This window comes from Gopherus evgoodei, chromosome 3, assembly GCF_007399415.2.
Source record: "Gopherus evgoodei ecotype Sinaloan lineage chromosome 3, rGopEvg1_v1.p, whole genome shotgun sequence".
Taxonomy (NCBI): Eukaryota; Metazoa; Chordata; order Testudines; family Testudinidae; genus Gopherus; species Gopherus evgoodei.
The window spans coordinates 171,222,321-171,247,600 of NC_044324.1; the positions used below are offsets into that span (position 1 = coordinate 171,222,321).

Here is a 25,280-nt window from a genome sequence, read left to right on the forward strand (position 1 = left end):
TGAACTGGATTCAAAGTTTTAAAAAATTAACAGAAGCTAATGGCAATGTGTTTGCAGGATAGGCAGTCATTGATATAATAGTATTATGTGGGGACAAAGCTGTAAATGTAGGCTACTGAATTTGCCATCTGGTTTTTATACCATAATCAAAACCTCATGTATTCTGCTATTGAATGGCTAAGTCTCTGTTGCCATCCAGTAGTAGTGCAAGCATCTCATACAGCTGGGGAAGAGCAGGTGACATACACCAAAAGAACTTGCCCCAGAACTCCCATCTCAGTGCAGGGACCCACTGAGTTGAGTGCATGGGAGTAAGAGGCAACTGGCAGGGAACATAGAAGGCGGCTATCAAGCAAATTGCCTGACAACACTCACAGGACACTGGCAGGGATAGGAGTTCAATGGGGTGGGGCAAGGGAGAGACTACTGTGGTCCGACCTGGACTATTGACAGTTATTACTGTAACCTGGCAAAGTATGCTTGTATACTAATATCTCTAAACTTGTATTAATAAAGTGTATACCTCTAATATCTCTGCAGCATGGCTCCTCCTCTGATATATAGTAACTACAACAGGACTCTAGACAGAGTAATGGACTTTTATTTGTTGCAGCTAATCACTAATAGCTAATCCTTGGCTCTACCCTGCCAGTTTCTTATGCAGCCATCCTTAACTGTTAGACAGAAGAGCATTTCATTGCCCATGATCATGTACCATTATTTGTCTCTAGAGTGCTGTAGGTGGCTCAAGATAGTGAGCCAAAACTTCTTGGAGAGAATTTCTAATAGAACTGAAAACATACTCCACTAGATGGAGCACAGAACTTGAGTATATATGAGGCTAGCTTTCAACATAATATGAATATAATGAATCTAAAGAGGTGATTGTTGGAGTAAGACTTAAAGGCCCCAGCCGATCTTATGGCCCTCTTGCACAATGTACTATACAAAGACAAAGTAAAACAGTTAGGTGCTACCTGCACTACACGTAGTGTAACTGATTAAAAAAAAAATTAAAAGATAATAGTGTTCCAGGTGGTGGTTTAATTTTGAAGAATTAATGCAAGATGGTAAAAGTTAAGTATCTTAAGTCCATAGCTATCTGAAGTTACTTCCTATGCATTGTTAGTGATGAATGAATATGAAAGCTGGTGTTTCTAATGATTTTATTTATATATCTAAAGAACTAACAAGAAAACCTTGGGAAAGAACAAATACAGTGAATGGAAGCAAGTCACCTGTTATCTCCAGGTACACTGCTTTTTAAATCAGTACTTATCTCTTTCAGATGTGTGCAGCATTGTCGTTATTCATTGTGCATAAAAAATATTGGAATAGAAATAATAAATACCATCTAACTATTGTAAATAAGGCAGCCGAATAGATTTCATTTCTAATGTTTTTATGAGTATAGGAATATTGATACTGAGTTTTGAGGAGGATTTGAGGAATGAATGCAAAATGCTGAAAGTAGAATCTTATTAACAAATATCAAATTACAACTTTTCTGATTGTGGTATAACTGTAGTTATGGAAACATTTCATTTTCCATTCAAGATGCATCTCCCTCAGTCCTTAAACATGAGTTGTCCTCTCACTAAAGGCAGATAAGAGATTTCATTCATGCGCTCAACAGCAGATGACCTTGCCTAACAGCCTAGTCCCTCGGTATTATGATAGTATGAGAATATACAAACCCAACTAGGTATTTAGGCCAACGCCTGATGATCTCAGCCAAATCTGACAACCCTAAGCAATGTGTTTAGGCCAACTCCATTCTGAGGGATACAGCAAAGAGAGATCCTTCAACACACTACCCAGTTCTTTGCTAATACGTCAGACAAAATGTCAGTGCCTGGTTAGATAACAGACCTGACAGAGAAATGGCCGGGATAGCCATTCTACCTTTTGGGATAAATTTTTTAACTAACGCTCTCATAAAGATCCTAAAATGCAGGGCTTTAGAGTGGAGCTGGAGCGCGGAGCAGCTCTGGAGTAGTGGAGCTGCAGGTTCTTGCCTGGAGCCAGAGCACAGCTCCAAAGCCCGCTAAAATGCATATATTTTTGGCCATAAGGTAAAAAATAAGGAATTGTTCAATTAATGATCCTGTATGTCCTGCATACAAGTGCTGAGGAACTCTGATTGAGAAACTTCTTATAGTTAGTCTAATGATAATTTTTTTCCCTTGAGAAATACCTTGTGAGGATCTAAAAAAAGACAACCAGATTCTCGATTAACCCTGAGGAAAATGTTCTCTTTCAAATATAATGAGAGATTCTTGTTGTTAGTTTGAAAGGACAATAGGATAACTACACAGAAAGGGGGAAAAATTAATCAAACATAGATCCTGTAGCTGAATGCCCCATTTCTGTCGCTAGCAAAATATTCTCATCCCCCTAGATCTTGTGCTTGAAAATAAAAGCAGCATCAAGCACAATCAGCTTGTTAGCATCTTTTTTTTAATTTCCAAGAACTAGGCAGGCTCTAACATGGGGTGGGCAACTTTTTGGCCCAAGGGCCACATCAGGGAATAGAAATTATATGGCAGGCCATGAATGCTCATAAAATTGGGTTTGGGTTATGGGGGGGGGTGCAGGCTCTGGGGTGGGGCTGGGGATGAGGAGTTTGGGGTGTAGGAGGGTGCTGTGGCCTAGGACTGAGAAGTTCAGCGGGCGGGAGGAGGATCAGGGCCTGACAGCGGTGCGGGAAGGGATGCAGGTTCCAGCTGGGGATGTGGGCTCTGGGGTGAGACTGTGGATGAGAAGTTTGGTGTGCAGGAGTGTGCTCTGCGCTGAGATTGAGGGTTTGGAGAGCAGGAGGGAGATTTAGGTTGGGGCAGAGGATTTTGGGGTATGGGGAGAGGCTCAGGGGTTGCAGTCTCCAAGCAGTGCTTACCTGAAGCGGCTCCCAGAAGCAGTGGCATGTCCCTTCTCTGGCTCCTGCGCAGCCAGGCAGCTCTGTACGCTGCTCCCTCCATAGGCACAGCCCCTGCAGCTCCCATTGGAGCGCATAGAAGCCGGAGCGGGGCCATGCCACGGTTTCTGGGAGCCACATGGTGCAGCCCCAACCCAGCTCCCCAGCTGAAGCGCCAGAGCAGGTCCGAGCCGCATGGTGCAGCTCACGGGCCGTAGTTTGCCCATCCCTGCTCTAGCAGTTGACTTCTCTATTCCTACTATAGAACAAGTGCTTTGTTTGCTGTCACTTCTAATGCAAATAATATCTGACGTTAAAAGTGCTGTGCTGCCATGTGATGCCACATTAACCTAGCCTGGTCAGATGGCTGTCTCATTTGCCTCTGTCTTTCCACATCAGGCAGTATGTGCTGCAGCAGAAACCTCTTTTTTCACCAGGTCTGTCCAGCTTACAACTGATAGCCTGGCAATTGAGGGAGATTTTAATCACAAAATGCTATTTGTATGAGGATTCTATTTTGGAATCCAGAAGGCATTCCACCATATTTTGCTGTCTGAACTTTTAAACCAGGGGCTCTCAAACTTCATGGCACCACAACCCCCTTCTGACAACAAAATGACTTTACAACCCCAGCAGGAGGGGCCAAAGCCTGAGTCCACACAAGCCCCACTGCCGTGGGTGGGGGGGCGAAAGCACAAGCCCCACTGCTCTGGGCAGGGGGGCCAAAGCTGAAGATCATGGCTTCAGCCACAGACTCCAGCAAGTCTAAGCCAGCCCTGGTGACCCCATTCAAAGGGGGTTGCGACCCACCTTGGAGTCCTGACCCACAGTTTGAGAACTGCTGTTTCAAACAGTGGTTTCTGGGACACATGCTTTCATAACCTATGACCAACCATCCTTCAGCGATAAATTTACATTCTTGGAGCAATCAAAGGAAAATGGAAAAGTTCATAACAGGAGTTCATTTCTATATTAGATGTTTTATTAGTGCTGTATCTTGCCTGAAACCAAGTTGAACCTTGTGGTCCATCTGTGGAGTCTAAACTTGGTTTTAAAATCTGTGGTGTTCTTCGAGTGATGATACCTACTGTATTATGCTGAGGGTTTACACACGTGCACCCTGCATCTGTACCACCATGCATCCAGAACTGGAGAATCTAGTAGTAGTAGTGTCAGTTGGACTGCACATGCTCCCTGAACTGGCCTTATGGATTCATCCAAGGTGATAAAGTGCGGGGCAGACCAACTGCATCTCCAGTTCCTTCTCACTGCTGTATGGTCCAGTTTGGAACAATTGGTGTCCATTTGCTTGTGACGCACTTTCTCAAGCAACTTTATATATAGTTAATTTTTACCCTTTTTTTAATTGTTTTTAGGTAGTGTCTAGTAGTTTGAATAGAATAGTTAGTTTGGGGGCCTGTTTTTTTGTTGGTTATCGTGTTAGCAGGAAAAGTTGGCAAGCCTGGGGCCAGGATGGCTGGCTCTCCTTTCATGACTTTCTCTACTGATAAAATTTCCTCGCCTCTGCATCCCAGACTACTGCCAAAGGTAGTCTTCCAATTTCACATTAATCAACCTATCCACTTACCTGTTTTCTTCCCGAAAAGACACACTTTGGAAGAGTAACAAAGACTCCACTCCCTAGATGTCCGTAGGGCCTTAGCCTTCTACTTACACAGGACAAAACCGATCAGGAGATCTGACTGTTTATTGCAATAGCTGAAAGAATTCAGGGGCGGCAGTCACCTTCGGAGCGTGGACCAACTCAACAAGAGTCCATGGTCTCCCTCTATGACATGCCACTTCAGGATATATGTAGAGTGACCACATGGAGTTTGGTTCACACCTTCGCTACTTATTATGACTTGGTGCAAGATTCAGTGACAGATGCCTCTTTCAGTGCAGCTGTCCTCCACTCATCTCTCCCACCTTCATTCTTGTGCCCTCTTCCAACTTAGGTACCGCTTGCTGGTCACCCTCAAAAGAATACAATAGGGACTATCACTCGAAGATGAGGAAGAGGTTACTTATCTGTAACTGGAGGTTCTTTGAGATGTGTGGTCCCTATCTGTATTCCACTTTCTGCCCTCCTTCCTCTCTGCAGCAGATCTGTTGATTTGCAGTGAAGAAGGAACTGGAGACACAGTCAGTCTGCTCCTCCCTTTATAATCTGGGACAAAACCATGAATCAAGTTCAGGGCACATGCACAGACCCACAGACACTACTGCTTTTAAATTCTCTGACTCCAGGCTCATGGTGCCCTGGATGCATGGTGCGCATGTGTAAACCTTCAGCAGAATACAAACAGGGACCACACATCTAGAAGAACCTCCAGTTAAATAACTTCCTCTTCTTTTTAAAACAGCCTTTATCATCATGATTGCTTCAATCAGATGAGCCGGAGAGCTGCCATCTCCTGTTAAGAATGTTTTATGACCTTTTGTGAGAATAAAACTGTTTTCAGAACAGTCCAAGTATTTATTCACAAGTCTGAGTCTTCTTTCACAGCAGGAAACTGCCCCACCAAGGGTTTTGCCCATCTTCTAAATCCTCCAAGGAGGGATTTTGGCATAGTTTGAATGAGTCATAGCCTTTTAGTTGTATTTATGTAGAACTCATCCAGTCAAACAAGGACTCCATATTTGTCACGTGGAAAGGTATCCAGAAAAGTAGTTTTTTCTAGCAGCAGCAGATCCAAGCAGCTAAAGGTCTTACTTTTTCATTTAGAGCTGCTAAGACTCTCTTCCCCCATCAGCCTTGTCCACAGACGCTTCATGGGCTGAGGGGAAAAAGCTTCAATAGAATGTGTTAAGGTTGCCATGGGAAGGTCCTTTCATACCTTACAAGTAACTGAAATCTTGACATATGTTCCTCAGCAAAGATGTATGCTGAGAACTGTCTTTTTAAAGGCCTTTCTGTCCCTAGTTAGTCAGTGGGCTTGGCTGCTTAGAGTACATTGGTCAAGACTGTTGAATGCTTTGTCACCAATGCTCAGTATACAGGTAGTAGGAGTCTCCTTCCTGCTAGGTCCTGCTGAAATCTCCTTCTGACATATGCAGAGAAGACCTAAGTTGCTTATGAGGATTGTTGGACATGTCTGGAAAAATTGACAAGTAAAGCAGAATTTTTTCTTTTCAGAATAACTCAGCAAGGAGACTCAACAGGGAGGTCGGTATTCATAGTAAACATGCAAAATAAATAAAATACCTATTTATCCTATTTAAAATTAAGCTTCTAAATGACTTAAGTATCCTTTCCTTTAGTGTTCAGGATTTAATTGGTATAGTAATTTAAACTATAATATAACTCATTTTCTAAAACTGCATATAACCTAGCTCTAATGTAGCCTAAGTTAGTGTTTTTCCCCCTTCATAGACGGGAGTCTCCATGGAAAAATCTGATTGTTTCTGAAAACAGGTCCTATGATTCATTAAACAGGTATCATCCTGTTAGGGTTTGAGATTTTTTTTTTTTTTTTTTTTTTTTCAATTAACCAACTTGACCATAACACGGCTGGGCTTTTTCTACATGGATCGGTAATCACCACAAACACAAATAATTTAAAGCAGGGGTTCTCAACTTTTTTCTTTCTGAGCGCCCCCCTCCCCCAACATGCAATAAAAACTCCACAGCCATCACAACAACTGTTTTTCTGCATGTAAAAGCCAGGGCTGACATTAAGGGGTAGGAAGTAGGGCAGTTGCTTGGGCACTGCAAAGCTAACTTGCTCAGGTTTCAGTTTCAGCCTAGGGTCCTGGGCTGCAGTCCCTTGCCATGGGGCTTTGGCTTTTTGCCCTGGGCTCTAGCAAATCTAATGCGTGCCATGCTTGGCATCCTCCCCTGAAACCTGCTTGTAGCCCCCATGGGGGCCCCGGACCACTGGTTGAGAACCACTAACATAAAGCTCCTCTTAACAATTTGTCTGTCTTTCCTTCAGTTATAGTTGTATCCATTTTCAGAAACCTTAAAGATAGGGAGCTTCACTGGTAATTTTAAATGCAAGGCAGTTTATCTGCTTTCAATTCAAAATAAGGTGCTTAAGATGTATGTCATGCTGCTTGGTGCAATAGAATTTCTGTTCATCCCCAATTGCAGAATGCACCATGTTTTCCCATGTGATTTAAAATAATTCAACATCTCATCAATAGTGACCCAAAGAACAGTCGTGTAGTCAAAAATAGATCTCATTGTAAAGTAATGCCACTTATATAAAATATCTCAGTTATACAGTAATTAAACGTGGATTACAGTATAACTGTACGTCTGATTGCAGCTTCTGAAGAGCACCTTGTAAAGTCCTGTGAAGCTACGGTTTTTCGAAGTAGTAAGATTGGCACATAGAATCATCTAGCTACTAACTTCCTGAGAATGTATTTCATCTCAGAATGTATTTTACAACTGTTATTACCAGGTAAAAGAATAATTGCTGTTCATCATACAGTAAAGTTGATCTGCTCACTGAATAGATTTTGTCCAACATAAATGTCTAAAAGATCCTTATTAAAGAAAGAACATGGTAAATGCATACCCTGCTCATTCAACATATTAACATGTTTATGTTGCAAAGACATTTGCAGAATTGTGATTGAGTAATTCTGGGCATATTTTAAACTTTTGAGGGGAGTGAAACTATGTATCTGTCATCCAAAACAAAGAATTTAGCAGTTTTTAAAAAGCCAGTGTTCAAAGAGTTAAATTGTTTTTAAAGAAAGTGTCTTAAAGTACTTTGAAAAGACTAAATACATTTCTGAACAAAATGCTACAGAATTAAAATAGTTTTCACTTAAAAAAAGCGTGGTACAATCTAGAAAATTACTGACAAATTTCTCAACTTTTTAAAAAATGTTTTTGCTAATGTCTTCTTCATGAAAGCAAACACTGTGGTGACTACCTATTCTTTTGTATGAAAAGTTCCCCCATTAGCTAATTATCTTTGGTGGTGGTGTTTTGCATGTTAGCATGAATCAGATCTTTATCTTGCATGTTTAAATCAAGTTCTCATTGCACATTATAGTTGCCTCACAGTTTTGGTAGGTAATTCTATGAATCACCACATGGGGGAGCTCAGTAGCAATCTCAGGAATTCATTGAGCTGTTTTGGAAACTGTTTTCTTTAGATGATAGTTTCTCTTGGCAGTATCAGCATCCAGCTGCAACTGCAGCTGTGAGGAATAAAGGGTACCAAATAGTGTAAGTGGAAACTTTAGATTTGACTGAAATTTTTAAAAATACCAAATTCCGAAGGAAATTAGATTTGATAGGGTTGATTTAACAAAATACCTTTATTGCAAGAAACCAAGGCATCCATGAAGGAAAAACATATAATTTTAGTATGATCTTTAATGTGTCTTCACACTGAGTAGTAGAATTTAGGTTTTTCTATACAGGGCTTTGGAGCGCGGAGCAGCTCTGGAGCAGTGGAGCTGTAGGTTTTTGCCTGGAGCTGTAGTGGAGCCGCAGCACAGCTTCGAAGCCCTGTTTCTATAGACCCTTTCCTATCCAGTTCTCAGACAAATTATGATTGTAATGTTGACGGGAAACGTGACTAGGAGTGCAAACACTGGCAATGTTTTTTAAAGCTCTAATCCATAAGCAGTCTGTGTTTGTAAGGGCTAAATTCTGCTGTTCAACGTATGTACTTTGTTCCTATTGTCATTAGTCAGCAACCACACTATTGGTCTCTGGAAGAATAGCTCCCATTTTCCCACTGAGGGCTTTTAGTCAGAAAGCAAGACACTGAGAGTGGGAACAGTTAAATGAAACTTGATGGAAATCCTCAGGGGCTGATGGGACATCTATGAAGTGTGTAGAAGAACTCTTGGAACATAGGAAAACTACCTATGTGAAAACAAAAATAATGCTTAGATTCTCTTAACTAAATGTCTGAGGGACACATTTTGCTACCAGCTTCTGTGTTCATTTTCAATAGTAATGGCAGATTTGCAGTTAAACAGCGATTGCTGGAAAGTTAACTTTGTAAGTTTCAAACAAGGAGTTTTTTTAATATGGAAATATAGTAGAGTTCAGTATCTAAAGGTTATACAACAGACTTCAGGCTGTGACTTGGCTTCATAGCATTAGCACAGACTGTGTAGTTCTTTGGGGTTCAAGGTGAACTGTAGTTTTCAACTACTTCCACTGTACAATTATTTAACTTTCCATATATTCTAACATCTTATTGGCTCCCAGTTTAGCTTAAAATCCTTGGATCAACTTTTATTTCAATTTGCTCTGATTCAGAAAATTTGAGGAGGTATTTTTCCTTCATATTACCCATGAAACTACTAAAATAAAATGCTGGATTCTTCAATCTGCACTGAGGATTTTGCTTTCTAGAAAAAGTGAACAGCCTCAGGGCTGCTCTACACTGCACCTAGGTCGTCTTAACTACATCACTTAGAGCTTTGAAAAAGTTCATACCCTGTGCAATGTAATTAAGCCAACCTAAGCCCTGGTACAGACACCTCTAGGTCGATGGAAGAATTCTTCCATCGACCTAGCTCCTGGATCTTGTAGAGGTGAATTTATTACAGTGACGAAGAACCCCTTCCATAACTGCAATAATGCTGCAACAGTGCCACTGCAGTTGTGCTGCTGTAGCATTTCTAGTGTAGACAAACCCACAGACATATTGGTTTCAAGTGTCTCCTCACCAGTATTACACTGTGGGTATAAATGTGTATTTTGAGTGTCAAGTTTTTCAAGTAGAACAAAAAATGGCCTATATAAATTGGTTGGAAAAAAATCTCAACTCTTGTAAGTCAGATTTATTTTTCAATTAATATCCTTTTTCACACACCACAAGCTTGGACTACAGTGCAGGGGAAGCCTCAAAGCCTACGTTCTGCCTGGAATCTCACAAATTAGAAAAGTTTCTGTAATATTGGAAAAAGCTTATCTGGTATACAGTACCAGTCCAGTTGAAAAGCTGAGGCGGCAGGTGGGGAGTGGTAAAGTTTTTCTCCTTCTGTTAGAAATCTCTCTGGAAAATATTTCTATCAACTTAGGGTAGCACTTAGAGGTTAACCAAGAATGGGGCCCACTGTTCTAAGCATTGTAAAAACATAGTGTAATACTGTGCATGTCCCAAAGAATTTACCCTTTGTCTGTCTTTTCTGTTTAGGCTGTAAGGAAAAGGGATACAACTTGAAAATAATGATGGATTGTGAGCATTGTATTAGTTCCATGATATTTTTCTGTTCGCTTTTGGGGGGGTGGTAGGGGGCGATTACAGCTTTCCTGAGTTTGGCTAAATGTAAAAGGATTAGCTAAATGGCAAGGCAAAGGAAAGAAGAGATGACATTAAAAGGTGGGAGATTTGACAAGCTCCTGCCTCACTTTATCAATTTTTTTAATTACTCTTAAATTTTCTGCTTTGTGTTTATGGAGCTGTGGGAAGGACTGAGGCCATTTCAATATATTCTGCATGGGACGGGAAATTCCTTGCTGAGCTGTGTCCCCATGCTGGCTTCTGCTCCCAGCCACAGACGGCCCTACTTTCAGTAAAAAAAGCTTCATCTTGGCATGACACAAGCTAGGAGAAACGCACTTTTAAGTGTTTCTCTTACATAAAAGCTCCAAAGCCAAAAACTGCAACTTCGCTCTACCTTTCTATTCAGATCAGCACAGCACAGAGAGACAGTGAAAGAGAACCTGCTTCCTCCTACCCCACTAGGGATATTCTTTACCATAATACACTAGGTTAATTCTAACATAAGGAAAAGCAAATTTTGAAATCAACTGTAAACTTAATCATTCTGCAAACAGAAGCATATGGTTTTAAAAAATGGTCCCAAAATGATGCAGAAGCAAGGTGTTAGAAGAAGAGGATTTCAAAAGTAATTAATTCACCAAAACTAAACATGAGTTGTTCAGTGTCATGGGGTAAATGTGAAGAGAGACAAACATCAGGAATCTTAGGCAGAGCAGCCACAATTTTATTTAAAATACTCAATAGGTAAATTAGACAAGAGGAGTGGCCCATTCTGGATAGCAGCACAGGTAGAGGGGAGGGCAGAGGATGGCTGCTTCAGGCATCTACTGCTCCCTCCCATGCCACTCTGAGGGTCATATAGAGTTTACTCAACTCTCCAAGGCATGTGTAACTTACGTAAATCAAGGCCCATATGAGTCAATTTATTGCAGGGCCTGAGATCGTGGTATTGCAGGGCCTGAGATCTTCAGGAATTACTATCGAGTCTCAAAAGTGTCCAGGACTCCAGGGGAAGTTAATGCATACTTTTCAAGGAAGATGGTTGAATTTTATTCTCAAAACCTTCATTCCTTGCATGTACCCCAGTAGCCCATTGGGCAAACATTTCCTGAGACATGAATATATCTGCAGTAAGTATGTATGTTCCCAAGTGTGAGCAATGTACACTACATGGATGGAAGAGAGCAGAAAACACAAATGTTGAAGAGCCTATTGAAAACTTCCTATGTAGCTTGTTTATTTAAGAATGTTAGCTCTGCATGCAGAATTTTTTTTTAAATGTGGCAGTCTTCTGCAAACAAATTTGTAGGTGATTTAAAGGAAAAGATTGTGTGCATCAGAAATGTGTTACAACTTCCAAACTAGTACACTGCTACCCTGATATAATGCCGCCCGATATAACATGAATTCAGATATAATGCAGTAAAGCAGCGTTTCAGGGGGGCAGGGCTGCGCACTCCAGCGGATCAAAGCAAGTTTGATATAATGCGGTTTCACCTGTAACGTGGTAAGATTTTTTGGCTCCTGAGGGCAGCGTGTTATCGTGGTAGAGGTGTAATTTCTGTAAATGTTGCAGTCATCTGGTTCACACAGTTTGCAAGCATGTTTTGAATAGATCAATCCAGCATTCTTTTTGGAGGTATACCATGTATTACATTGTAGCAAGGGTCAGCATACTGCCTTCTTTAGTCAGAGGGGAAAGGTCATTGTGACATAGGGCCCTTTTTAATGAGCAAGAAGTTAAGCTAAAAAAGAAAAATATATAAAGGGTTTACAAGATAAATTTTGAGGGGATACTCTTCCCCTCTCGTGCTCTAGGAGGAGAAAATAAGAGATCACTAAAAAAAATAGTTCTGCTTGTTGAATTGTTCCTTTTTTGAACTAATAACTCATATTATTTGTTTGCAGTGTTGTACCTGTTAGTTATGGTAACCTGAAGAACAGCTCTGCGAACCTCAAAAGCTTGTTACTTTTGCTAACAGAAATTGGTCCAATAAAAGATATTACCTCACCCAGTTTGTCATTATATATTAAAGAAATAGTTAATATTTCCATATCAGGAAAATGCCCTTTACTGGTGGTTTCCATTCTGTATGTACAGCTTCGGTGTTTCTTGGGCTACCTACATCTTTGTGAAAATCCTCTTTTCATTCTAATTCTTTATCACAATCTTGGAAGACAGTAACTATTAACAAAACATATTAATTTGAGGTGGGGGGGAGAATATCTGCTTTGTAATAAGACTGCATACAGTAATTAAAGACTTGTAATACATCTCTTCTTTATGTTCTACAGACCAAAATCTACACCATCTGGGCAAACCAGTGCCAATGGAGTGCAGTCAGAAGGGCTAGACTATGACAGATTGAAGCAGGTATATAGTACCTTCAATAGAAACGTTTTCAGAATAAGTAATAGCAGAACTTTTAAAGACTTTCAACAGTTCTTAATTAAATACCAAACTTTAACCTTTTCGTAGTTTCAAACCTAAATCTATATATATAAAAATACTTTCTACTAGCTGTAATTTTGCAATGACGTATAGCAAAGTGAGGAGTATAGTCTCAATATTGTTTTAACTGATAATGAATATTGTGTTTGATTTAATACTTTCAGCTATAACAAAAAAGTGTACCATCTTAATAACAATTGAGGAGAATGGTAATGTTTTAACAAGACAGCAATCCTTTGGATGCTTCTTTGTTGTTCTCAAGGATTATCGATGATGCCAAGTTGAAAAGTACATTTTCACAAGAATTGTATTCCTTCGCGCTCTGGATTTAAATGCATTTTTCAGGAAATCATTATCTAAAATATCAAATCAGCAATAGGAAAGGAGATAAAGATGAGAGAAGGGCATTATGATAGCACTACTGTTAGATTCTACTTATTTTATCTGTGTAACTGAGAATAATTTGTTGGTCTAGGTTCTCTCTTTGTTTTGGACTTTCACATCTTATCTGCAGGGCAGTTATAGTTATAGCTATGCCTGCTAGTTTTAGATAAATTGCCACCACTGCTAGTGGGAGAACACGAAATGTGTATGATAAATTGTTGTAACTCAAGTATCTCCTACCTTAGGTGGGATAAGCGCCATATAAATCAATTATAAGATTTGGTCAGCATATATTTTTTAAATATAATTTTAATTACTTACTAATAGTAAAGGTGTTTAAGGGTGAATTTTGAAGATATAAATACAGACTGGAATATAAGTTTGAGATGTTTCAAAATGAACAAGAATTAGAATTACTTTCATTTTTTCTTAGCTGAAAGTTTGAACCACACTAATGTATTATGACTTGTATTCTGATGCCATAGGATATTTTAGATGAAATGAGAAAGGAATTAACAAAATTAAAGGAGGAACTCATTGATGGTGAGTATGAACTTGATTCACTACATATTTTGGATTTCCAAGTCTTAAAGAATGGATAAGTATTTCTTAAAGGTGAAAAGATGCAGAAATGGAAACTTATTTTCAAGATTCTGTCTAGATTCTGAGGATTCTAGAATACCAAATTCATGATAGAACTTCCCTTTCTAATGTCCACTCCTTTTCTCATTACCATGTAGTAAAAGAAAAACTAACTTATCCTAATTGTTTTGATTATTCTTGCACCATCAGGTACTTTATACCTTATCTGCGGGGTTTTTGGATAGAGCAATAATGCTGAACAATGTCTGTCTTTAAAAGTGGATGGATGGGTGCAGAATTTGAGCAAGATCCTCCTTGCAGATGTTTACCATCTCATGATGTTGCTTTCGTTTAGGAAAGGCAAGATTGTCATATAATAATGTACCACTTAAAATAAAAGCCAGAAAAGTTGTCACACACTTCAAAGCAGTCAGTATTTATCCTGTGACATTTTAACCTAATGACTGCTTTCAATGTTGTATCGTAATTCTTGATATTTGGTGTTTTTCTTAATCACATGATTCAAGGAGGTGGGATTTTACATTAATCACAGCTTTCATTTTAAAATAAGTAGATTTCTAGCCCTCTTGGGTTTTGGAGAGTTTGAAAACATGACCGCTAAAGGCTCAAAAAACCAAAAGTCAAATAACTCCAAAATTATTGTTTTAATCTCAGAATTTGAAAACCACGCTCAGGATTTTTTTTGGAGGGTGATGTAGTTTGTTTTTGTTTGTTTTAAAATTTGGGTTGGCAATACTGATGACACTACTTTATAATGATTAACGATTAATATTATCAGAGTAGCAGAGTCAAGGCCAGATTAAAAAATAAGCAATATAGGCATGTACCTAGGACCTAGATCAGGGGATTATAATAGAGCGACAACCTGAGTGGTTCTGTGACCCTGTTCACCAGGTCACAAAGCTGCTTATTTAAATTTAGCCCACTGCCCCCCTGTCATGATGGAGGGGTGGTGAGGTTAAACCTTAATGAGCAATGGGGTAGCTAGCATTGTTGCTCCTCCTGGCTGTCATGGGGCTAGTTGTTGCACCTGTAGCTGAACCAGATGACCAGCCTGAGCTTGGCTGCCATTATCCAGGTGTTGGAATAGGGAAGCCAGACAGGAGAGGACCACTCGGAGACCTGTGGAGGCAGGCACCAGGAGGTTAATGCAGCAGTGTCCACACAGGAGGAGCTAATAGCTGACTGACCTGGACAGGAGAGGAGTAGATTAATCCTTTTCTGTCCAAGTCGGTCAGTGACTGGCTCGTAGTGCCTGAATGTTGCTTAGTTTAAACTAAGCAGCATCTGTGTATGTTTAACTCATCACTGGACACTAGGCAATCAGTCCTGAGCAGAGTGGTTGTTGCCTACTTTCACATTATATAGAAAATAGTATGTAGTCTGGAAGCATAATTTAGGAAAATCTCATTCTGTGGACAAGTTAGTGATAGAAACATAAAGGAGGTATCATTTGACTTATAAAAAAAAAACTACAGTCTAAGGCCTGGTATACACTACGCATTTATACTGAATTTAGCAGCGTTAAACTGAATTAACCCTGCACCCGTCCACACAACGAAGCCCTTTATATCAATATAAAGAGCTCTTAATATCGATATCTATACTCCTCCCCGACGAGGGGAGTAGTACTCAAATTGGTATTGCCATTTCGGATTAGGGTTGGTGTGGCCTCAATTCGACAGTATTGGCTTCCGGGCGCTATCCCACAGTGCACCATTGTGACCGCTCTGGACAGCAATCTGGAGTTGGATGCACTGGCCAGGAAGACAGGAAAAGCCCCGCGAACTTTTTATTTTCATTTCCTGTTTGCCCAGCATGGAGCGCTGATCAGCATGGACTGTACGGGAGATACTGGAGCTGATTGCTTTATGGGGAGACAAATCTGTTCTATCAGAGCTCCGTTCAAGAAGTCAAAATGCCAAAACTTTTGAAAAAATCTCCAGACAGAGGCCACAGCAGGGACTCAACACAGTGCTGTGTGACAAGCGTAACGGAAAGCCAAAGAATCAAATGGACGCTCAGGGGGGGAGGGAGGGAGGACTGAGGACTCCAGCTATCCCACAGTCCCCGCAGTCTCCGAAAAGCATTTGCATTCTTGGCTGAGCTCCCAATGCCTGAAGGGTCAAATGCATTGCCCCGGGTGGTTCAGGGTATATGTCGTCAATTTACCCCGTCCCGCCCCCCATGGAAGAAAAGAGAAACAAATCGTTTCTTGCCTTTTTTCAATGTCACTGTATGTCTACTGCATGCTGCTGGTAGACGCAGTGCTGCGGCACTGAACAGCAGCATCCCCTCCCCTTCCTTTCCTGATGGTAGACGGTACAAAAGGCTTGGAAACGGTTATCATCCCGTGAGTGCTCCTGGCTGGCCTCGGTGAGGTCGGCCGGGGGCGCCTAGGCAAAAATGGGAATGACTCCTGGTCATTCCCAGCAGATGGTGCAAAAGGATTGAAAACCGTCCTCATCATAGCAACTGGGGGCTGAGCTCCTCACCCCACCCCTTTCATGTCTAATGAAGATTCTGTACTGCCTGGACTATCATAGCAGCGGGAGGCTGCCTCCCCCTCATTTTATCTCACTAAAAAGTCAGTATCAGAGGGGTAGCCGTGTTAGTCTGGATCTGTAAAAGCAGCAAAGAATCCTGTGGCACCTTATAGACTAACCAGACGTTTTGGAGCATGAGCTTTGTGGGTGAATACCCACTTCGTCAGATGCATGACATGCATCTGACGAAGTGGGTATTCACCCACGAAAGTTCATCCTCCAAAACATCTGGTTAGTCTATAAGGTGCCACAGGATTCTTTGCTGCTTAATAAGTCAGTGTTTCTTATTCCTGCATCACACAAATGGGGGGACACTGCCACGGTAGCCCAGGAAGGGTATGGGAGGAGGGAAGCAATGGGTGGGGTTGTTGCAGGGTCACCCTCCAGAATAGCATGCAGCTCATCATTTCTGCGGGATATCTGGGGCTCTGACCCGGAGTGGCTGTGCTCTCTGGTTCTCTAGTAGACTTGCCCCATATTTGAGGCAAGACTGACTCTATTTTTAGACAAAAAATAAAGAAGGGAATGACCTGAGGAGTCATTCCCATTTTTGTCCATGCGCCCCCGACCGACCTCAGTGAGACCAGCCAGGAGCACCCATGACAGCAGCAGATGGTACAAAAGGATTAATAACCGTCATCGCCAATTTCCAATTGCAGATGGTGATATAGGGCTGGTAACCATCTCTGCTACCTTGCAAAGGTGAGTGAATGCTGCTGTGTAGCACTGCAGTACCGCTTCTGTCAGCAGCATCCAGTACACATACGGTGACAGTGACAAAAGGCTAAACAGGCTCCATGGTTGCTGTGCTATGGTGTCTGCCAGGGCAATCCAGGGAAAGAGGGCGCAAAATGATTGTCTGCCTTTGCTTTCACGGAGGAAGGATTGAGTGACGACATTTACCCAGAATCACCCGCGACACCGTTTTGGCTCCATCATGCATTCGGATCTCAATCCAGACTTGCAATGGGCGGGGGAGACTGCGGGAACTATGGGATAGCTACCCACAGTGCAGCGCTCCAGAAATAGACGCTAGCCTCGGTACATGGACGCACACCACCGAATTAATGTGCTTAGTGTGGCTGCGTGCCCTCGACTTTATACAATCTGTTTTAAAAAAACGGTTTCTGTAAAATCGGAATAATCCCGCAGTGTAGACATACCCATAATTTCAGTAGTGTTGCCCTCTTCATCATAGGAGGGGAGACGCACTCCCCTACCTCAGCTCCCAGGTCCAGGCCCTCTAATTGGTGGAAGTTTTGATAATCCATTCCCAATGACAATGTATTGAGTTGGGTATCATTCAAAACCCCTTTTTCCACTAACACAGTGGTACAAAACATGACAAATCTAGAATAAATATGTAGCTATATACTTGAGAAAATGTTAAAAAATCATCTTTTTAATTATATTTTAACACAGGGTTGCCTTGCTTACATAAAAATGACAATGATCTTGGCTAATCCTATGGAAGTTAGCCTTGACATGTAGGGCTGAAAACACTTATTCATCAAATTCACTGTTGGTGTTGTCTCCATCAGGAGCACAACAGCTACACACATTGTCATATTGATCTTTGTCCGTGGCGCACTCATACATCTCCACGGAAGGCAGGCTTCTGGCCAGTCGTTTGCAGGGCAGTTAGCATCTGGCGTTTATATACTAGCTGAAGGATTGTTTCAGGTGCAGGTGTAATGCACCCCTTGTCACTAGCAATTTTTCTCTATTTGTCTACTTCTTGGAAAACATCTACCGTTGTAACTCTGCAAGTGTTGTAATGTTAGTCTTCAAATGGTAAATTTGGCATATGGAGTCCTCTAGTGCATTTATGATCTCATCTGTGACTGTCTCAGCTGTGCTGAGCATCTTCAGAGTGAGGGAGAGAGTCTTAGCTGAATCAAATGCCTTCCAATAAGATCATTTGGTGTTTCCAGCTAACCTTGCAGTAGTGTTACATCCTGAAAGGGCATGGAAACCTGGCAGTGCGGTGGCTTTTGGTGGTTGAAGTGGTAGGAACACATTGCTGAGGGATATATGGCAAGTCTGTTCCCCAGCAGCAAGTACTAAAACAATCTTGCAGAAATCTTGGGTAGGGTCTCACAGAGAGCACTACACCTATGTCCTGTGCAAAAATCCAGAGCTCCGGAGTACCTGTTTCTGTGGCATTGATGGCATGCAAAATAATTGTAGCATCAGCCTTCTCATGGGAATTACGAAGAAACTCACAGAACAATTCAAGGCAGCAGCTTCATTACACCATGTGACAACAAAATTCTTTGAGTAATTCTATGCATGCTGGAGTGTTTTTCCTGCAAGGTGTGCAGTTAGCTTGTTTGTGTGAGTATGAGACAGTAGTTTCACTGTGACATTGAAGATGTTTGTGGAGTCAATTATTTTGATTTGAACAGGCACAATACTACTGAGTCTCTTCTCTCTGGTAATATATTTAATGATTCTTCTGCATACCTGAAAAACAAGAGCATGTGGGTGGTGTGTTATGCCCACCAACTCCCCCAATGACTTTCATTGCTCTTTTTCATGTGATAGGCCATTGTCTGAACAAACTGAACAGAAGAGAACTAGCAACCTTTAAACAACCCAATTTCCTCTTTGAAATTCCTTTCGTATATCAGGGTCAGACTTTTATACATTTCTTATTTCAGTGAGATACCAGGCAATCATCACCGAATCGGTGGTTAAATCTAAAGCAAAAAAGCATTTGACTAAGTCTTCTAGTGCTGTGAGGTGCAAATTCCAATTAGCAGTCCTGACAGATCAAATAAAGAGCATTAAAGACTCAACCATCTTAATGTATCACCACACCATCCCAAAAGTTGGCTTTGTCGCTGATTCAGCTTCTTCCAATTGCTTGATCCATTCTGCGATATTGAAGCTCTCCTTTATGCACGTTAGGTCATTGAGAATAGAATGCACACTAGATGCGTGGAACAGGTCTCGTAAATCCTGTATCCTTTGGGAAATTACTTCAAACTCTTCTTTATGCTTTCCAAACAAGACATGTAGGTAGCATTTTTTTAAGGGCAACAAATGCTTGGATGTGTTCTTTTATAGCATATCACAACTTTTTCCCTTTAAGAATTTGGTTCACAGCACTGCCACTATGCAAAATACCCGGGGTCTCAGGAATGCCAGTTCCATCAACAAAGGAGCCCATTTCACATATCACTGTAAAGATACGGGGTTAGATTTGATGACCACCTGAGGTCTCTTCCAGCCCTAATCTTCTATGATATAGGTTCACTTCTTATAGCTTGTAAAGTGCCGCCAAGCATTGTGTGTTTAACCAGTCTTCTGCGATGATATTCTCCACAGATTTAGCTACTGGTTGGTATTTTTCATCTCCTCGGTGGCTAAAAATGATCAAGACCAAAGTAAAAACAAGGATTTTATAATAAATTACTTAGGGATTGTAATTAATTATATGATGTAATGTATGTTATGCAACTGTGTGCATACTATTTACAGATGGCTTCCAGTAATTTCTGGCTGGATGCTGATGTTTAACCAGTGCCTCATTACAACTTCTTTGGCATAATAAACAAAGCTGATTATCAATACCTCTGAACCACTTCTTTTTTGTAAATGATGGCAAATCGACGTGAAGCACTCCTTCCATTTATAGTAATCTGTAACATTAAAAAAATTAATCAAGTATCGTATTCTGAGCATTAACTGATAACACATTACTATCTGTCAAAGGCCACAATTTAACTTTGTGAGGGCTGCATGTGTTAAAAAAAATGTTGACTTTTAAGCATTTTCTCAAATATGTATCTGTCTTTGTCCTAAGTTTGTAATGTTTGGTGCCCTTGCGTTTGTAGGAGAAAAGGGCTTTTGAATTATACCCAACACAACCCATTTCCAATAGCACTGTATTATCAACATTTCCAAAAAATAGAGGAACTGAAGCTTGGAACTAATGGTGGAAGGGCCAGTGACACCACCTCCACCATGCTGCAGGGAGTGACACCATTGAAATTATGATTGTGTAGATATTTATGAATCAAATGACACCTCCCTTCCCTTTCTATCATAAACTTGCCCCTGGAATTACTCATGGTCCTACACTAATTTTTCAATACTGGGATGAATAATTGTATGCATTAATGTAGCAGCTCCCTCACCTCTTTTTTTCTTCCCTTTTTTGCTTGCTTTGTCATCTAAGCTACATACTGTGACCACTTAAACAAGATGGCAGAAGTCAGTATAGAACCCAAATCCTCCTGTTGACATGTGAACTGGTGGTGGTTCCCGCCATTAAAAAGGTAGTAGTGTGGGCAGAGACAGAGCGAAACAGACTGAAGTATCAAATATCAGAATATTTTATACCAGAAAAAAATGTAATCTGGGTCAGAATTAAGTTCTGTTTCATGGTGTCAAACAATCTTTAGGTCCAGTATACTACATTTTTAACAAGATGGCTTCTGATAGGATGCACTTTTTGTTCAAAGGACAGACGTGTCAGTCTAGGTGAGTGTATTTTTTTTATATGTAATGTTAATTTATGCTTTTTTCCTTCCCTAATCAGCAATCAGGCAAGAACTGAGCAAGTCAAATACTGCATAAAAAGACTAGGACTAAGCCAATGTGACTCTTTCACTTGGTATAAAGTCGACTACATTTTGTGAGCTGTTAGAAGAAAATGGAGACAGACACTTGGAAGGAGGAGAAAACAACATTCTGAAAACTTTCAGACACATCACTCTGGTGATATGCTTTTTCCTTCTTAGTTTGCTGCTTTTTTCTGACCTTTACAGCGGGATGGAAAGGAGTCCTAAAAGTTACTGTAATGATTCTGCAGAAATTCCCACATTTGTCAGACAAGATCACAGTGCATTGAGATGTTCTTATGTCAAGATAAAACTGCACATATTTCAGAATTCATTGTTAACACAAAAAAGGAGAAAAGCTCGGGAAGGCTTTTCAGAGAGGTTTTCTTAATGAAGGATTTAGCAAGCCACACTGTCGTACTGCAAATGTATCTCAGGTTTGTCTTCCTATCATATTTGATATTTCCATTAATAACTTCAAAGAGCAGACATGTAAGTTCAGATCACAAAATATGAAATAATTAGAAGTGTATGCTTTAAAGGGCAATATCACCTAGAAAGCGATTGCATATCAAGTTTTTGGAATTTTATGATCGGAAGCCTCTCTAGTTAGCCTTCATGCAATTTTGTAAACAAAACAGCAAACAGTCCAGAGTTTAAAGATGTAGATGCCTTCCTAAATCGTCACAATGCTTCACCAAATCTAAGACTTCTACATAATACAAACCAGTGGTCAAATATAAATCATTAGTATGCTGTAGATTTACAGTAGATTTTCAGGCTTTTTTTATTTTTATTTTTTAACATTTATGCATGTGGACATTTTTGTAAGGTAACACAACACAATCAGCTTTTTAATTAAACAAAAAACATTGCATGTCATAAATATTAAGTAGCCTTTTTCATTTTTAAGGCTGAATCAATACCAGGGGAAAAAGTTGGGGCAGGAGGAGGGGAAGATGACAGTTTTGGTTTTAAAATATTTTTATTATTTTCTGCACTATTTTTCCTCATATTACATGCATGTGTAATAATGAGGAAAATGTTGTGACTTTTATCAGTAACCATGTTAACAGAACCAGGTACTTAATCCTTTTTGTATCATTTCTTGAGTTATTTGTATCTCCGATTCTGTAATGGTTCTAAAACTCCCACCTCATTTTTATTTCATTTCTTAACTTAAATTTATATCGACTTGGATTTTGATCATCAGCTATTACCAGTGATGCACCTGTGGTAGTACAGGATGCACAACAGTTACCTGCTCCTGTATTCTCTAAGGCTGCTTTTTGACTCTTTGAGGAAACAAGGACAAGGGCTATAATGAAGGTTAGAGCATTAGGTCACAGCAGAAAATGGGAAGCAGAAGAACAGTAGTGGGCCAGCATTAGGTGAGAACTTTTCAGGGGAGATGATACTTTCCCCTTTCCCATGGTTTAACAAATTTTTAAAACACCTCATATATGCAAATCTTAGTTTAAACTAATAAAGTTCAGTGGAATAAAAATCCTGCAAGGCAGATCCGTAATGCTTTGGAAAATATTGTGGATCAAATCTGCACTTTTTCATTGCATCTGGAATTTTTCTGAGCTGTAATAGTGCCATATTTTTTTGCTATCTGCTGATTAGAAAAAAAATACCTATGCTTTTGGAGGCATTATTCATGTTACAGCTTACTTAGCTCCATTCATAGAACACAAGCTTAAATAGCATATATTCCTGAGTGCTGGAAACCAAAGCAAATCAACAGCTCTTTCTGCTTCTGAAAGGTGTGAATGAGGAATTTTTCTCCAGTTTAAACATGTTCCTGTTTCTATAGAGACTCAAACTGTAAAATTGTTCTACAATGGAAATATTACCTAAATCAATACATAATTCTTTCCAAAAACTGATCATCTTTCTGCATGCATTAGTGAAGGCATTAAACAAATTGCAGCAAGTGTGAAATAAAAGGAGGCATTTTCATTTTTGATAACTTTTGTTTTTGCAAACATTTTAACATTAAGGAAGTTTATTCTTGTCAGAAATCATGTTTGATTTTGTTTGTTAGGGAAGTTCAAGAGTAGCCTACTAGAAATGTAATGGGTATAAGTAGTCCAAAGTAGTAGTAAACAAACTGTCAGATTGTGGGGGAGAGGGGGAACCTGGTTTATGCACTAAACGTTTGTGCCTTGGTCTAAAATTAACATGATTTCTGTTTAAAAGAAAGAAGAGCAGATGTCTTTTTTTTTTTTGTGCTGTTTCTACATACATACTTTACATAATCTCATATTGCTGAATTAGTCCTTTCCAGAAAAACTAATTGAATTAAGGTTTACTGTAAACACTTGCTGTCATACTGAGATTTCCTTAATTAAAATGAACTACAGAAGCTAAGATTATTTTGCTCACTGTTGAACTAAGTTCTTTAAAAACCATATTATGATGGTTCTGTGCTTTTGTAAAGTGGATGTCTTAAACTGAGTACAGTTTAGGAGATCCTTTCTAATTCCAGGAAGGTATTGCTTTCCTCAACACTGTGATCTGATCTGTGATAAATCTGTGCTATACACAAGTGGCTAACAAGTCAGTTGCAAACAAACTGAATGTATAAATCTTAGTGCTGGTGCTGAAATCTCTTCAGATAGTTGTCATGATTTCAAGTTCATTGTTTGTTTAAAAAAGTTTTCAAGCATCAAGTGTCAATCAAAACTGAAGATGAAACATTAATGAATGTTGAATTTTCATGCATTTAGGTTTATTTCCTTTTTAGTTTTTTTTTCAGTTCGTTCTCTGCTATTTTTACCGTATTTGTCATTTTAAATTTCTTACATGCTAACTTTTTGTTTGAGCGAATGAAATAAAATTGCAATATATATATATATATATATATGTTGCCACCATTCATTTGTGGAGTTTGATAAATGGTAAATCTAGAGGATTCTGTTGTAATTCCCAAACGGGTCTTACTGAAATGTAAAAAATACCTTTTTAGTCTATGATTTTACCACTTGATGGTTTATATATTGCTGTTCTGTTTATAAATTTCAAGGCATTTTTTTAAATGCTTGCTCTACAAAGAATGTAATCAAAGGGAATGTGGAAAATTATGAATGAAAACTAGTGTACATAAATTCAAGACAGTTGTAGTCACTCTTACTTATGTTGACCCCCTTTGTTGGTCTGACTTGGCACAGGCTTTTGCCCTTATGTCCAAGAAAATGCTATGAAAAAAATCTAGGTTGAATTTTCCCAACTTTTTCTCTGCTCTTTCCTGGTATAACAAAATATTTAAACACTAATAATAAAGAAACCCCACCCTTAAAGTTTCACGTTGTTGTGCAGAAGGTAGGAAAAACCTTGCTTGACAAGTTTAAAGTATACTCCAAATAATTGTTTAAATATTATTTGTTGGATTAGAGCCTTGAGACTAACACTTCTCTACTGTCCATTTTATTCCATTTAGGAAACATTGATTTCTTTCCTCCACTTACCTCTTGTATCTTTCTTATGGGAGCACAAAGCAATACAGGCTTTCTTGCTTGCTTACTTTGTTTTCACAAACCGCCTTGATACCTTCTGTATAGTCCTGAAAACAAAGATTTAATCAATCTGCTCCCTTTGCTGAATGCCTCTCAAGCACCAGGCTACAAATGTCATACATTAACTGTGACAGTTTTTTAGCAGTGGCTATTTAAGATTTGTATTGTTATATTAATGCTATTGTTTAAAAAATTTTCTCATATCAGATAGCAATTTCAAGGTTGGTCAAGCTCTACGCCTAAATGTCCCCTTGCTTTTGAGAGCAAAAACTGAAAAGACCCCAGTGTTCTCAATCATTTTTTTAAAAAGTCAAATGAAAAACGTTCATTTGGTGCTTTTAAATACAAAGAATTGTGTACATGAAGTCTTTTTTATTGTTTAAAAAAAAAAAAGTACTTCACAATCACTTAATCTTTAACTTGTCTTTCTTAAAAACCTATGCTCGCCTGCTCACAGAATACAAATTCAAGACTGCACTGCTGAAGAGTAAGTTTTAATCATGTGTATATACTTAGAGGGTGTTGAGTATTCCCAGCTTCTGGTAAATGCAAGGTAAGGGAGGTGCGAGGGCACAGGATATACATAACAGGCTGTATTATACAATTTTATCTGAAGTGCTCCAAAAGCAATTTTTAAAGATATGCATTAAACCTTTAGCAACAAATGTCAGGATTATCAATTAGGTACTGAAACAATGTCAAGAAATCCTTTCCACCGTTATCAGAGCTGTTAAAATAAAATAAGCACCAGCTCAGACAGGAAGACAGAGGTGTCTAATTCTGAATAAACTAATCAATTATGTCAAAAATGGTAACATTCTCTTGGTGTAAACACGTGAAATATGACTACAAATGCAAGGCAGAAAATCTGTTGCTTTTGAGCATGATTTTACCAACCAAATATGAAGCTCACAAAAGAGAGAGAGGATCTTCACCATTTTCCATGGGCCAGTGGAGAAGAAGGAAAGATTGAGTGAGAGGAGGGAGCAAAAAAAAAGCTTTCCAGGATCATCTCTGCATCATGCTGTGACTGACATGATCTTTCCCTTTCCTAAACATATCCTGTTAGGGTCAA

At 39.6% G+C, this 25,280-nt stretch overlaps 1 protein-coding gene across 11 annotated transcripts in view; it reads left to right on the top strand.

Moving 5' to 3' along the window:
* ENAH (ENAH actin regulator) overlaps positions 1-23,337 on the top strand; it is a 182,279-nt gene extending 158,942 nt beyond the window's left edge. For 5 of the 11 annotated variants that reach the window (XM_030557408.1, XM_030557414.1, XM_030557410.1 and 2 more), the window contains 4 exons: positions 1,185-1,251; positions 12,424-12,502; positions 13,450-13,507; positions 20,663-23,337. In XM_030557408.1, the coding sequence (XP_030413268.1) occupies positions 1,185-1,251; positions 12,424-12,502; positions 13,450-13,507; positions 20,663-20,700 (242 nt within the window). In that variant the 3' untranslated portion in view covers positions 20,701-23,337. Of the gene's footprint in view, positions 1-1,184; positions 1,252-6,053; positions 6,084-6,290; positions 6,354-12,423; positions 12,503-13,449; positions 13,508-20,662 lie in introns of all 11 variants that reach the window. The other 6 variants (XM_030557409.1, XM_030557415.1, XM_030557412.1 and 3 more) reach the window with 3 other exon arrangements.
* Positions 23,338-25,280: the final 1,943 nt, after the last annotated feature.